The sequence below is a fragment of the Electrophorus electricus genome, chromosome 14 (assembly GCF_013358815.1).
Source record: "Electrophorus electricus isolate fEleEle1 chromosome 14, fEleEle1.pri, whole genome shotgun sequence".
NCBI lineage: Eukaryota > Metazoa > Chordata > Actinopteri > Gymnotiformes > Gymnotidae > Electrophorus > Electrophorus electricus.
In genome coordinates, this window is record NC_049548.1 from 18703919 (window position 1) to 18718783 (window position 14865).

Genomic DNA, 14865 nt, shown 5'->3' on the forward strand with positions numbered 1-14865 from the left:
ATAAAATTAAAATAAATTTATTACAAAGTATTCAGACCCTTTTCTATGGCATTCCAAATTGTGGTCAGTTACATCCTGCTTGCATTATTTATCCTTGAGACAAGTATAAATCGGTTGAAGTCCGCCTGTTTCAGACATAGAAAGGTACATGTGGTCTATAGTTGCCCACATTAGGACAAAAACCAAGCCAGGAAGTCCAAGGATGGGTGCAGATTTCTGCGTTCAAACTGGCTAAGCATAGCCCATGGCAGAGATATAAAACATCTAAGACTTCAAAAGAGCCTAGGACACTGGTGGCCTCAATAATTTTGGGATGGAAGTCTGGGAAAACCTTGAACCTACCTAGAGTTAGCTGACTTGCCAAATTGGCTATCAGGACTTTGGAGGTGAGAAAGAGCACAACCATCACTCTTAAGCAGCTCCAAAAGTCCTGTGCAGAAATGTGAGAACTTATTAGATGGACAACCATCTCTGCAGCACTCCATAAATCAGCCTTTTATGGCAGAGGGGCCAAATGTAAGCCACTATTCAGTAATGAAGCTATAGATGGCCTGCTTGGTGTTTGCTAAACAGCAAGTAAAGGACTGGAAACATGGAAAGATGCAGCCAAAACTACACTGCAGTGGCTTAGGCTCAAGACTTGGCCAAAGCCCGGATTTAAACCTTACTGGACATCTATGGAAAGACCTGAGGACAGCAGTTTACAGAGAAATTAAATGGAGTTCTAGACATTCAGCCACTTTGGCATGCTTTTTAATTGCTGAGTGTAATCCTTAGAATGTTGGCACTCTGTTGTCCTCTGTCATGAGCTTCTCATTTTCCAGTTCTAAATTTCACCAAAGTAACACTGGTCAACACTACTGATAATGACTATGTCCACGATTCTCTATAGTGAATGTATACAAATTTAGAATGCATCAGATTCTCCAGGTTTTACACTCACCAGCCTATGAGACCATAATTAGAAAATGCAGCTTTTACATTATATTGAAATGGTGAAACACTTACAATTTAGAACATTTTAATTGTTCTATCATAACAGTTAAAAGAGGGCTACAATTGTGCCTTTTCAATAAAGAATAGTAGCATGTGCATCATTTGATTTGATTCTTTAAACCGAAAATAACATAAGTGAGTACACCAATGTGCAATAACAAATGTTAAATGATTTAAAACTGTATAACCTCTTAATAATTAAGTTGCCAAATGCAATATTATTCTCTTATACATAATGGAAGGAAAAAAAAAAAAAAAAAAACTTTAGAAAGACTTTTTTGAAAATACATGCCCCAAAGTAGAAACTCAAGCTAACAAAAAAGTTAATATACTTGTGATCACTGGCACACAACTTAGAAAACTTGTGACCAATGAGGCAAAATTGAACACACCTGTGTTTTCCAATTAGCCTAACTGCATAAACATGGTAATTAAACGACCTTTGAACAGAACATTGTCAGTTTTGCACCCATGGGCTGTGTTTATCTGCATGGCTGCACCATAGCGCTACAAGCAAAATAATTGCCAGAGGTGTTGAAAAAACTGATCGTGAAACAGGAAGATCTGTCACCAATTGAAAATCAGTTGAAACACAGTTTCAGGAAGTACAAAACAAACCATAGTTCCACTAACCGAAACTGTAGAAGCTGTTCTAGTAAAATGATGCCATGGACAGTGCATTAACTTGCAGTTTGGCTCTGGAAAACAGAGGAAGTGCTTGGCACAGGGACTATCAGTGAAGATCACTGTGACTGTGTCTGTGATGGCTCAGACAGCGTGAAGAACGTTACACAAAGTCAGTCTCTATGAACAACCTTTAAGAAAAAAACATTGCTTGCTCTTTGGCACAAAACTGCAAGATTAAACTTTGCATGAAACATGAACATGGTAAGAAGCCTGTTGAATACCGGAAGCATGTTCTTTGATCAGATCAGACCAGGATAAATGAGTTCAGCTTAGATGGAGTCCAGCGTGTTTAGTGTAAACATGGCCAGGACTACCACAGTGAACGTACAGTCCCGACAGTGAGGCAAGGAGGGGTAGTGTGATGATATGGGGCTGTACGAGTGTAAGGTGTTGGGGAGATGACATTTATAGATGGCACCATGAGTGCCTGTGGATACACCAAAATACTATATGACAGATGACTCCCACTCGTCAGAACCTTGACAGAAGAGGAATATTCCAGATAATTCAAAGCTCAATGCCAACTTCACTCAAGCATTTCTAAAGAAGAAAACCTAACCAAGTATGCTGCTTGACCTGGAACTAATGTAACCCATGTGGGGTATTTTAAAATGAGAGGTAAAGCAACACAACCCCACCACCAAAGAGCAGCTGAAAAAAAAAAAAAGGTCTCTGAGGGACACCAGAACATCTCTACAGAAATGAGTGCGGCCTTGGTATCCCCCATGCTGAGGAGGATCGAGTCTCATCAAAAATAAAGATATAAAGTTTTAAAAAAATAAAAGTAGTTTCAAAGTACTGAATCTCAGTAATGAAGTGTGTATTTTGTTGCACTGAGCTCCTGCTGTGGGGCCTGTACTTTTAATACAGTAAATCTAAACTTTTTTATTTTACCCAATATCCTACTTTTCAGTTTAGAATCAATATGATTACTGTAAAATGATCCAATTTACATTTGGCATATGATATACAATAGAAATGAGTACACCCCTTTTCAATACTTTGTGTAGAAACAATAAACATGATGTAATTATATTTAGCAGATGTTTGACATGAACCATCAAACACCCCTGGTGCTTCATTTCCAAAACAAAATCTTAAATGTTCTCCCTAGACACATCTATCTTACTTGGACATGTTGTATAAGCCCACTGTGCACATGTATAGACTGTTCTGTCTGTTGACTTGCCAGTATGCCAGCCACTCTGTTTCCTTCATTACTGGTGCATTTCACTGGATATTACCCAACAATATTATTATTGCGCATTGCAACATATAGAAATTATGGTTTCTAACTGTTCAGACACATAGTGTAGGCACTTCTCAAAAAATGTGGGGGGTACACTACTTAATGATGAATACAAAAATATGAACTTTTGGGGTATGCCATCCCTTTAAAAGGTCATGGAAGATCAGCAGAGGGTCAAACCCAATGATCAGTACTGGCACTCGATATAGACCCTATTAGGGGAAAAAGAAGCTGTAGCTTTTTAATGCAAGTGACAAACAAAAATGCATAAAACAGTGGGAAGTTTAAAACTTTATTTTTTTTGTCTTTTTTTTTTTTAAACTTTTTTTTGTTTTCCATTTGTTACTAGCCCAGGTCAGAGGTCATCTTCAGGGAACGCAGGGACAAGCTAGGTATGGGCGGAGAGTCTAGCTTTTGTTTTTAAATTAAAAACACAAATTTTCTTTATTAAAGGTGTCCATTTGCTCTTCATCGATGGCAGACCAGTTTGTCTTTCCTTTGTTATTTTGCTCTTGATTCAAGTCTGGAACTGTTCAAGCAAAGCCACGTCTCTGCAATGTGTTCCATGTGAAAGTACAAATGAATCTCTGGTTGTCCTCTAAAACACTGCCGTTTCCTGTGGTTCTGGGGGGTACAGAACAGCAGAGGAAGGGGCAGACAGGCGTGGTTTGGGTTGGGCACCTCTGCTGTAGTTCCATATCCTGACTGTGGATGGCATGGTAGTAAAAGAAGAGGGACGGCGCAGCATTATGGTCTGGAGACCCCACAGCCGTCCCATGGGTGTGTCTCCCTCAGCTGTGTTGCAAAAGGGAGCGCAGGTTTTAGATGTCTCAGTTCATAAGGGATGATGTCAGTTTCCCGCAGGGTGGAACGGAATCTGTTGGGGCGCATGAGGAGGAACCTGTACAGCTATAGAGGCACGCGCGCACATACACACACGCACACACACGCATGCACGCGCACACACACGCACACATACAATAAAGAGATGGACAATTAGACAGATCTGCCAACCGATGAACAGACAAAACAAATGACCTTTTTGTTGAAGCCAATTAAAATTCATGTGTTCTATCCTAAAGCAAAAAAAATTTCAAGTCTAATTGATCTTGACTTGTTTGTACATATTTTTACTGACAAGCATGTGCATCTAAAATACTTAAACAGATCAAATTGATTTTGTATATATTCTGAGATTTCGAACTTGACAGGAATGAAACCTCACTCACCCTAGACTACTGTCTACAGACCACTCAGTAATGAAAGCTGCTCTGTACACACACTGTCCTGAAAGATTTGTGTATGTGCATTCTTACCTGTGGGATGGCCAATATAGGTGAAGTGTGGGGGGGGACCCTGCTGGGGGCCATGCTGTGGGTGCTGGGGGGCAGAGCCAGGACCAGCCTGGGGGGGTGGAGCATGCAACATGACGACCTGTGGAGGGCCGTGGGTGCCCGAGTGATGAGGAGCTGACATGGGACCTGCAACATGAGCCTAACGCACAAAACAAACACACACAAAAAATCTTTACATGCTTTGTATCACTACCAGTAAACCTGCCCCAGCTATTGAGTGTTTTTAATGGCTTGGTTCAGGAGTGCCTGGAGATTGGTTTGAAGCAAATCTGGGGAGTGTCTGTTGGGTCTACAGTTTTACTAGTAGTACTATAGAAGTATTAGAAATTAGGTCATTCATAATTTCTGAAGACACATTCGTACACAATCGCATGTACTCTCTCTCACACAAACTTTCACCATTTTCATCTAAAGTATTTAGCAGAACTTGTCCCGTTTTCCTGTATACATAGATCTGCTATAGTCACTGCCTTTCCACACATGGGTCAAAGTACTGGTGCGAGAGCCTGAAGGCTGAGAGGGTAGTGGCTGTGCGGGCCACAGTCAGGAAGGCGTACCTGTGTGATCTGGCCCAGGGATGGGTAGCTGTGCGGGATGGCCTGTGGAGGGTGCATGCCGTATCCCTGCAGGGCGTAGGATGCCTGTGGGGAGGTGTGGCCTGGAGCCAGGGTGGGTGGGGTTGGGGCAGACAGTGGCCCAGAGTGGTAGAGAGACTGGGGCTGAGGACCTGACTGAGTCTGAGAGAGAGAGAGAGAATCACGAATGTGTTCTGTGTTCTCTGTCTGTCTGTGTGTGTGTGTGTGTGTGTGTGTGTGTGTGTGTGTGTTACCTGTCCAGGGCTGGGTGCAGCATGTTGAGGGGGCGGTTGGTTGCCTGTGGGTGTGCTGGAGGGCTGGGGTGGATGAACAGACCCGGAATGATGAGAGAATGACTGAGGACCTGAGAGAGAGAGTGTTTAATGTTTGTGTGACTTAAAATCAGCACAGAAAGCTTTGAGAACTTCATGGGATGTCATCACTGAAATTAGTCAGTCTCTTCCAGAGAGAAGGCCTTAAATTTATGGGTAAACAACTGCAAATTCTACATAAGTAGCAATATTATCCTTCAGCTGGTTGCTGGCTGGACTGCTCCAACCCCACACATACGAATGAGGTAGCAGGATGATGCAAAACGACAAAACACATGGCCAAGGGTAGAGGCTGTTGGAGCCGCACTGGAGCTATTGGACACCTGTGCACTGAAGCACAGAGACAGCGATAATGAGCAGATGACGAGGTTAGGGAATGCACCCTGCAGTTGTGGCGTGCCTGCGTGCTTGTATTCACAGGGCTGGACAATCCAACCAGCAAAGGATGATCGCCATCTTCTGGCTGGCTCTGGGATATCCAGAAGAGCGATCTAAAGGCAAGCCCAGTTTACTCAAAAATGTCACCTAGAATTCACTATTAGCAAAGGAAGTTTTATTTGCAAAGACAAAAATGACTGATGAAACTGAAAAGCAGATTACTTGACTCAGTTTTGATCCCTGAATTCAGTCTGCTCTTCTCTGGATCACACGTATTGCACACGTACGTGTGTGTGTGTGTGTGTGTGTGTGTGTGTGTGTGTGTGTGTGTGTGTGAGTGAGTGAGTGAGTGAGAGAGAGAGAGACTGATTGTTCTTACCATATAAGCCTTGTTGTGGGCCCTGTGGCCCGTCCGGTTGTCCAGGGAACTGAGGGCCACCTGGGGCTCCCAGTGGTGCAGGATGGGCCCCTCCTTGCCCCAGCATACGAGCACTGCTCTGAAGAACAGGATACATGGGCTAGACAGAGAGAGAAGAGGATGATAAAACCATGAGGTGGCACAGTGGACAAGATGGCATTGTACTTTGTTATACAGAGTTTTAGGAGCGTGTCCCGTGTGTCTGTGCACACGTGTGAAGGCAAGCGTGTGTTACCTGCGCATAGGTAATCATGGTATGGAGAATGTGTGTGAGTGTGTGTGTGTGTGTGTAAGCATGTACGAGTATTACATGTATGTATTTGGTCATGGAGTGTGTGGGTGTGTGTTACCTGTGCGTAAGTGGTCATGGCCTGGAGCACCTGCTGTTGGCTGTACTGCTGAGGGCTGTACTGCAGGTAGGGCTGTGGATAGGGCGAAGGTACAAGGGAGGGCCCTGGCGCTGTTGCCTGTAACATAGGGGGCGCTGACGAGCTATGGTCCGGCCTGTGGGGCAACACTGAGCCTGCACAGATAGCCACATTTGAAACAATTGTGTTGAAGCATTTGCTTACAGTTGAGATGAAGACAAACACTAGAGACGTTAGATAAGGCTTTACCTTTAGGGGGCCTGGTGTATTTACCCTGGTTCACGGTAGACATGGTGTACTGATACATTGGAGTCTGAGACAAACACACGCACACAGATCAAAACTATAAAATGTCATGTCAGGTGTTGGTAACTGTGTTGCCGGACATGTCCACGGGCATGCGCATCACCTGCATAGAGTGGATCTGGGGGACGTAGCCGAGGAAGGGTTGACTGTAGATGGCGCTTGGTCCTGGCTGTAGAACCAGGGACGGGCTCGGAGGAGTTGGCCGGGGTGGGGTTGGAACAGTGGAGGGCTTTGTCTGAGAGAGAGAGAGAGAGAGAGAGAGAGAGAGAGAGAGAGAGAGAGAGAGAGAGAGAGAGAGAGAGAGAGAGAGCGCGAGAGAGAGAGAGAGCCGCATAATGTGAATTCCTCATCCAACCCTCTGCAAGACTGCTATATTTCTAAATCTTCAGTGTGTGCTAGTGAGCTACCTACCAGTGTCACGGGGGCTTTGTTGGGGTTGAACTCCTTTGCATTGGGGTTCAGCGTGGACTTCTTCACTTGACTTGAACATGTACAAAAATAAATACATTTCAAAATTCACTGACACTTAACATTCCAACAGTTGGAAGTGTAGCATGACAGTCACCATAAAATTACTTTCACAAATGATCTTTCTGACTGCAATCCAAATAACATGAAAATACTTCCAAACCTAAATAAGCATCTGCTACCAATAAGAACTTTGCACACTCACTCAGCAACGCCCTCCACGCCTTCTGTTCTGGACTCCTCTATTCCTGGGGTCCTGGCTGGCTGGGGCGTCCCTGCCGGCTGCCCGTCTGTAATTTGCAGGCTGCTGATAGGCGGGGCTTGTCCCTCCTTCTCCTTAACAGGCGATGAAGGGGTGGGAGGCTCCGGCTGTGGGCTGGGTGTCTGATTGGGGGAGGGGCTGGGTTTGAGCTCAGGGGTGGGGCTTGCAGTGTCAAGGGTGGGTTTGGAGGACCCAGATGAGGTGGCACTGGTAGGGTCTGCTGCAGGGGGCAGAGCAGAACAGGGTGTGCTGGGACTGGGCTGCAACTGGCAGGTGGGCCGGGAAAAGAGAGAGAGAGAGAGAGAGAGAGAGAGAGAGTCATCATAAACTTTACAACTACAAAAAGAAAACTGAACTCCAAAAAGTCATCTTTCACAAAGGACAAAACATCATTGTAACCCCGCATGTTTTCAAAAGTACAAACTGACTTCCCCTACCAGACATAATTCACCTGAGTAAACAAATTCAATTTATGATGTGATTTTATTACTCTAAATTAAATGGCAAAATAAAATTGTAGGGACACAACGAAAATATTCCCACAGTGACAGACATGGGGATGAGCTTTATGGTACTCCTGTGGGAATGGTAACAACATCTCTGTTTACACGGCAGTAACGGTAATAACACCTCTGTTAACAGGGCAGTAATGGTAATTATATCTCCAACACCGCAGTAATGTAATATTATTAACATGGCAGTAACGAACGGTGAGAATTTCTACGTAGTATAATCTAAAATGATATCAGCTTGAGAAGTTGTCATACTTATTTTCTTTGAGAACTTCCAAGTACTGAAGAATAGAAAAAGATATATGAAGGATATATGAAGGCTCTTTAATACAGACTTCAGGAAAGGGCTACACTAGTGTTGCTGAGTAAATATACACGCTAGGTCTTTACCCATTTGATTACGGGCCTAGATGTAAGATGTAGCATAAAGCCATAATTTTATACTATTCTTGACTAGAAATTGCAGGTTTGTGGTGCTGCTCACAGCTGGTGTGAGACATCACACTGATTAACCTGGGAGTGGATCAGAGCGGTTTGTGTGTCTGATGTAAAATGAGCTTAAACAGGGGATGTTCTCCACCCATTTTGCAGCCAAGGCTGTGCGCTTTGTACAGTTACAGTTGCGTCTCACCCGAAACTCTTTCCCAAATTTGCGCAGTTCCTCAATCTGTGACCTCTGCTGTGCCGAGGGGACTGTGGGGAACAAAGGATCAGAAATTCAAAACACAGTTCAACATCGCCCCGCAGACTCATGCACGCACGCACACGCATTCGCACACAGACCTTTGCTCTTGGCCTCCTCTGAACTGCAAGGACCCTCGATGTGTTTGTCTTTGCCTGTTGAGCTTAGAATCTCATTCACTGCAGGAAAGACAGAAAAAGAAAAAGATGTGAGAGCCAGAAGAGTAAAAGGAAAGGCACATTTTCTGCTACACAGCGGTCTGCCTGTCAGTGCAGACGGCACCAGCATTTCCTCATCCATGTGCCGATGCTAACCATCTACTGGAAAGAGGGGGGCAGGGCATGAAGGCTTCAGTTTCGCCACGGAAGGGGACACAGCATCACTGTGGGCAGCGGCAGGGGAACAGGAGTCGTGGGAGGGGCCATCCGATTTGGGAGAACGAGTGGCTGAAAGAGAAGAGAAGGGGAGACGTGAGGAGGACGACAGCGTAAGGCAGCATGTGCGTCTGCTGTCGGTAGTCTGGCGCTGCTACCTGATGTAGGGGTGTGGCCAGCGGAACTGCGAGTCTGTCTGGTGGCCTGCAGGGGGCGCCCTGCCTTGGGAGACGTTCTGGAAGTAACTGCAAGGCAGAGACACAGATCTGCGTACTGCACCTGATATAGCACACTAATGTAATAGTTCTCAGCCCAGCCCTGGATCTGTCCACAGCTGTGCTCTCCACCTGGCTGACCCCTGGACAGCATCACCATGAGGTCCTCAGTCAGGCGACACACAACAGAAAGCACAACAGTGTGTGGGGTACCCAGCACTGGGAATGAGGACCAGGCAAAATTAGGTTAAAAAACACACACACACACACACACACACACACACACACACACACACACAGCTCACCTCCATTGACGGGCCTTGTTGTGTCGGAGAGGGCGTGTGGCAGCGAGTGTGAGTGGGATGCCATGGGGTGTGTGTGTGGGGGAGTGTGTGCGGGGGGTGTAGTGGAGCTGCTGGGAGAGTCAAGGGTTGAGGCTTCACTGGACCGGGAGGGGGGTGTGTTGGAGGAGTAACCCGCCCTGCTGCCCAGTGAACCAGCGCGCTCTGCGGAGAGAGAGGGCAGGGCCGCTGCCGGCAAGGGTGGCCGCAGCGATGAGCTCGGGGGCGTGGAGCGGTTGGGGTTGTAGGCTCCGCCCACACGCCCACCTCGGTCTCTGTCGCGATCGCTCCGACCACTTCCACCTGGCATGCCCATATCCCTCACCCTCTGAGGTAAGGGGATGTACCGCCCCTCTCTGAGGGGGAGAGGAGGCAGAGAAAGGTGGGAGGTGTAGTGAGAAAAAGAAAGAGAAAAGAAAGAAAGAAAAAAAAAAAAAGAGAGACCACATGTAACAATAACTATCAACTAATTTAAGTGGTCCATTCTTGTGAATTTATTTAGAAAAAAGAAAAATGTAAAAGTAGCCCTTACTAACTCCTTACATCTAAGGAACTGTTCCATGTGCAAGTAGCTGCTTGTTTAAATTTGAACATGGCGCTGCTAAGCAACGTGTGTGAGCAGGGAGCCTTCTGGCAGCATTACATTCCGAGGTTCCCGTTTACCTGCTAGTGCTGCTGGGACTGTCCCGACCCCTCTCTTTCTCGCCTCCGTCCCGCACCACTGCGCTGTACTTCTCCTCCTCGCTCCGCCCCTCATCGTTCTCCAGCGCCACCCGCTGGCGGTACTGCACACTGGCCTCGATCTCGTTGGCCAGCCGCGCGGCCCGTGCCTCACGCTGCTTATAGCCCTCTGAGCTGCTGCGCTCCAGAGCAACTCTGGGGGCGACAATGACACAGAGACAGTGAGAGACAGAGAGAGTGAATGAGTGAGTGTGTGTGAGTATGTGTGTGTGTGTGTGTGTGTGTGTGTGTGTGAGACAGAGGGGAAATTCTTCTAGGAATGACTGGTACAGTACACACACGGGTAGCCCCGAGGGCTAAATACGGGTATCTGCCGAGGTCATGGTGAGGGCTGCGCCTGTCCTGCAGCAGGACTGGCTGCATCAGGGCAGGCTGGATCTGCACCCTCGGATGTACGTCAGGCTAGAGTCGTAGGTGGACTTGTGTGTACAGGGTCAAGCTAGGGTCGTAGATGGACTTACGTGTACAGGGTCAGACTGGAGTCGTAGGTCGATTTGACTCCATAGATTTCCTCATTGAGGCGAAACATCTCATTGGCATCCCAGCCGTTCGACTGCAAGACAGGAGAGATCCGCTGTTTCAATAAAAGGCGACCACACACCACTTCGCAGGCTTCATGTGCTCACTGATGTTTGCAAAGAAACTCTCAAAAACCAGTAGAAACAAGAGTATTAATGTTTTATTACTACCCATAACATACTAAACCATAACATGTTCATTACTTCATCTTAACAAAATCCAGAAAGCAACAACTTCATACTGATAATGTACATTAATTATGTCCCAAAGCAACTAAATGTTCAAACTAGACAAAGCAAACAAAAAATCAACAGCAGCACTAGCTGTGTGCCAGGGCCACAGGGTGTGCAGCAGCATCCTAACCCTCACCGCATCTGCCTCCAGCTCAAAGCTCTCGCCGTTACTGTCCCCGCCGTCCCACCTCTGCAGAACCTTCTCTTTATGTTCCCCATTCAGACGGCCAATGCTGATAGATACATCTGTGAAGGGATCTTCAGAAAGGAAATGCAAACAACCACACACACACCCACACAGATTTACATAACCAGCTTCAAAACGAGAAATGAATCAGACACCTCGTTCACATGCCTTGTTTAAATAGAGACCACTGTTAAAGACATAACTTCTGGTCACTGTTCACTTCTTAACTGTATAATTTTGTCACAGTTTCATTAACATCGCTGTTAACTTTAATATTGGTAGCATTGTTAAGAGCTAGGGGTGAGTGGGATGGACAAAACACAACATTATGTGTACAATGCTGTAAGGTTGTGATTTTAATACACTTTGCTATACATTAAAAACCTGATTGTGAACCTTTGATATGACCCTGAATATGACCTTTGGGCTGCATTACCAAGACCATAAAACTACCATACATCATGCCTCTGGAATGTCAGACTTCTCCAAGTACTCGATAAGAAAGTTGTCATTTGTGAGTGCATTTTTCCCCTCTATTGTAACTTTGCACGACTTCAGTACAACAGATTTCAGTTCTGTCATAACGATTAACCAATGATGTACTGTACAGGCAAAATAAGTGATATGTCGTAAAGGCAAAACGAACTGCATTTTATGTGGCCTGCTGGGATTTTAAGGTTAGTCTTTGCCCCCTGGTGTCCCCTTCCCACCTCTAGTGGCATAGTTGAGGTCCACGTCACGGCAGGTCATGGTGACAACGTCTGCTGGGCTGAAGATCATGGTGTCTGTAATCTCCTCTCTTCTGGGAGGAGCAGGAGAACCATTCTCCTCACACCGCCTGTGGACCGCATCCACGGCCAGTTCACACTGCACAGACAGACAGACAGAGACACAGATAGATGGAGGGAGAGAGACAGAGGAGACAGAGAGTGAAAGAGACACAGAAAATTAGAAACACAATGTTACATCCACCACCAAGGCCTCACAGCAAACAGGAAAAAACTATAAGGCTACAGAGAAACCCCTGGTGTGCCATCATTTGTCCTGTACCACGAACATCCATACTGACCCTTGAGCTAAGGGTCTTGAAGATGCCCTCATACACACTGCCATTTTTCACTTTGACATCACACGTGGAGCCCTTTAGGTAGTGAGAGAGAAATAATGGAGGAAGACAGATGAACAATCTAATAGAGACAATATACTGAGTCAGTGACACCAAATAAATAACACTGACAGCAAACAGCAGTTGACAATTTCAGGTCAACATAAATAGAAGATTAACCATCCATACTTTGTATCACTGCATCCTCAAATTACAGCAGAGCCATGATGAGTAATAACAGAATACACAGTGCTATGGCCATTTTGGAAAAGGTGTTAGAACAGTGAGGACCGTAAACATGCTGGTACAGCGAACAGCAGGAACGACTCACCACGACGGCAGTGAGGAAGTGGGTCATGCGGGCGTTGTTGTAGACCCCCTCGAACATCTGACCAGCACACAAGAGCACACAAGGTGTTCACAAGGGAAACTCCAACTATCCAACTGGTCTATCAGTTGCAAGTTGTCATAGTGACTGACTGAGATAAGGAAGGGTGTCAACAGTGCAGGATCACTGCGACAAATCCACATCCGAAAAGGCCCTCTATGGGCCTCAACTTTATGTTGCAGTCTCTCGTGCAAATAGCACGGCCCCACCACATAACCCTAGCTCTTTAACCGTAAAGAGCAGTACACGCATGCAATGCCGAAAATACAATCAGGGGAAATTTTCTACATATATGCAGCACAGAAAACACAAAAAGACTTACTGGTGAACTGTGGAACGGAGGCTTCACGGACCGATTTCTGTCGGAAAAACGAAAGTAAAAATATCAGTCAACGAACTCTTGCCGTGTGAGAGACGTGCCACAATGACGAATAACAACTCACGGAAACTGTAATAACATTTTGTAATTTACTGCCGTAGTTAAGTAAATCGAAACGAACCTATTGTGTCTGTCGTCAGACATTCCTCAGTGTAAAATCTAGACAATTTTGAACTCTGTTGAGGTCAAGCAGATAGCCAGTTAACGTTACCCTAGCAAAACTAGAGATAACGCTAGCTATGGTAGGTTACTGAACAAGCATCAGGCAAAAAACAGCAGATAATTAATAAAGAAAATAGCTGAAGATGTTGAGTTAGACAGACTCAGAGAAAAAGTATTTCGAAAAAAAACCACAACCAACATTTGCGAGTTATCATAGTCGTCAGGTAACTAGATTAGCTAGCAGGCTAAAAGCCTCAGGAATGAGCTGGTGGCCACGAGCTGGCGGCGGAAAAAACAAGCCGCTAGGGCTCGCCCACAAGAAGCAGTGTGGGATCTCATTCGTTTAAAGCACCTGTCCGTCAAAGCAGTGTGCTTCCTCGTATGTGTTGTGATTGGCTGCAATTATGCCACTCAGGAGGCACTCTATTATTTGATAGGTCGATCGATATATCAGTCCAACACTCAGCGTTTCGTTGGGCATGTCGCTTATCCTAGTACAGCCCATCCGTTTTACATTTCTAGCTGGAGGTTTTGCTTAGACCGGTAGGCCTTTCCGACATGGGACAATCACCGACCTTTCCCGAGGACACAACCCGCCACCACTTACCTCCCAACGGGTGGTCTGCTGGTAGTGTTGATGCCAGTGGACGTGGAAGACATACTGACTGAACCAGAGGTCCCGTTAGGGGGTTTACGCCCCCCGGGACCCGCCTGCGGTTTCAGCATGGCTGAGTTGAAAATGTCCTCAGAATTAAGTCAAGCGATGACCCGAATGGCCAGGTCCAATCGAGAGCAGACTTCAAAGATAGAAATTAATTATCGTTATTAGCAACTGCACATAAAATGAATTGACAGATTTTGTTAATACTCCTCAGTACAATTCGATTTAAACTCAGTTATGTTAGCTAAAACAGATCCATTTATCTATTTAGCTAGCTAGCGCTATCTACCTCCTAGAATTAGTTTAGCTGTTTATCCTCGATAGGTTGAGTCGAGTATAGGTACGAAAAGTTGTGGTGACTCAATAGGCAACATAAAAAAACCCGTTGTCCAACTGAAAGCATACAATTATAGAAATTGAATTAAAATGCCCGTTTCAAACACCCTGGGGTTGAAGACATTACATTAAAAATGCCCGTTTCGAGGGGATGCTGGCGATTTTCTTTACTTCGCCGGAAGTGATTATCTATGCTATACACTACTAAAACGGACGTTCTCTGTAAAACTATCGTGACATTTTACAGTTGCTTATCTAGTCATCAGTTTGCGAGAAACTATATAAATAATAATACTAACTCACGTTTGCAAAGTACAATTTATAGATAATTGGCACGCTGGTTTGCCAACTAAAGAATACTCGCTTGTATGCGGGATAGCTCGTTAGCTACGATAGCTTAACTAGCTAAGCTAGCTAGATATGCAGCCCCTGTCACGTTTATCGGACAGTTTTCCTTTCATGAATTTTCCGCTACTGATGAAATAAAACTTACTGCGTCGATAGTCCTGTCGATGCTAAGTTATGACTATTATCTTCAGGTTTCGAGAGGGAAAACCCGCAGCCGGTAACTAACGACCTCTCCGGGTATGAACCCTTCGCTCCTCGCGCGAGTGAAGTTGATAGGGTGCGTGTACG

The 14865-nt window shown here is 45.5% G+C and overlaps 1 protein-coding gene across 1 annotated transcript; it reads right to left on the minus strand.

Moving 5' to 3' along the window:
* Position 1: 1 nt before the first annotated feature.
* On the minus strand, positions 2 to 14829 carry LOC113576866 (ataxin-2-like protein). Its single transcript, XM_027009202.2, is given in 25 exon segments — positions 2 to 3841; positions 4249 to 4368; positions 4370 to 4426; positions 4845 to 5024; positions 5117 to 5226; positions 5952 to 6090; positions 6341 to 6513; positions 6608 to 6671; positions 6768 to 6899; positions 7076 to 7145; positions 7338 to 7660; positions 8538 to 8599; positions 8690 to 8767; positions 8903 to 9034; positions 9121 to 9207; positions 9483 to 9874; positions 10182 to 10394; positions 10721 to 10812; positions 11148 to 11269; positions 11909 to 12065; positions 12268 to 12339; positions 12635 to 12691; positions 13014 to 13050; positions 13840 to 14029; positions 14723 to 14829. Coding segments are annotated over 24 exon segments (3150 nt in total). The 5' UTR covers positions 13959 to 14029; positions 14723 to 14829; the 3' UTR covers positions 2 to 3679.
* Between the last annotated feature and the right edge of the window lie 36 nt (positions 14830 to 14865).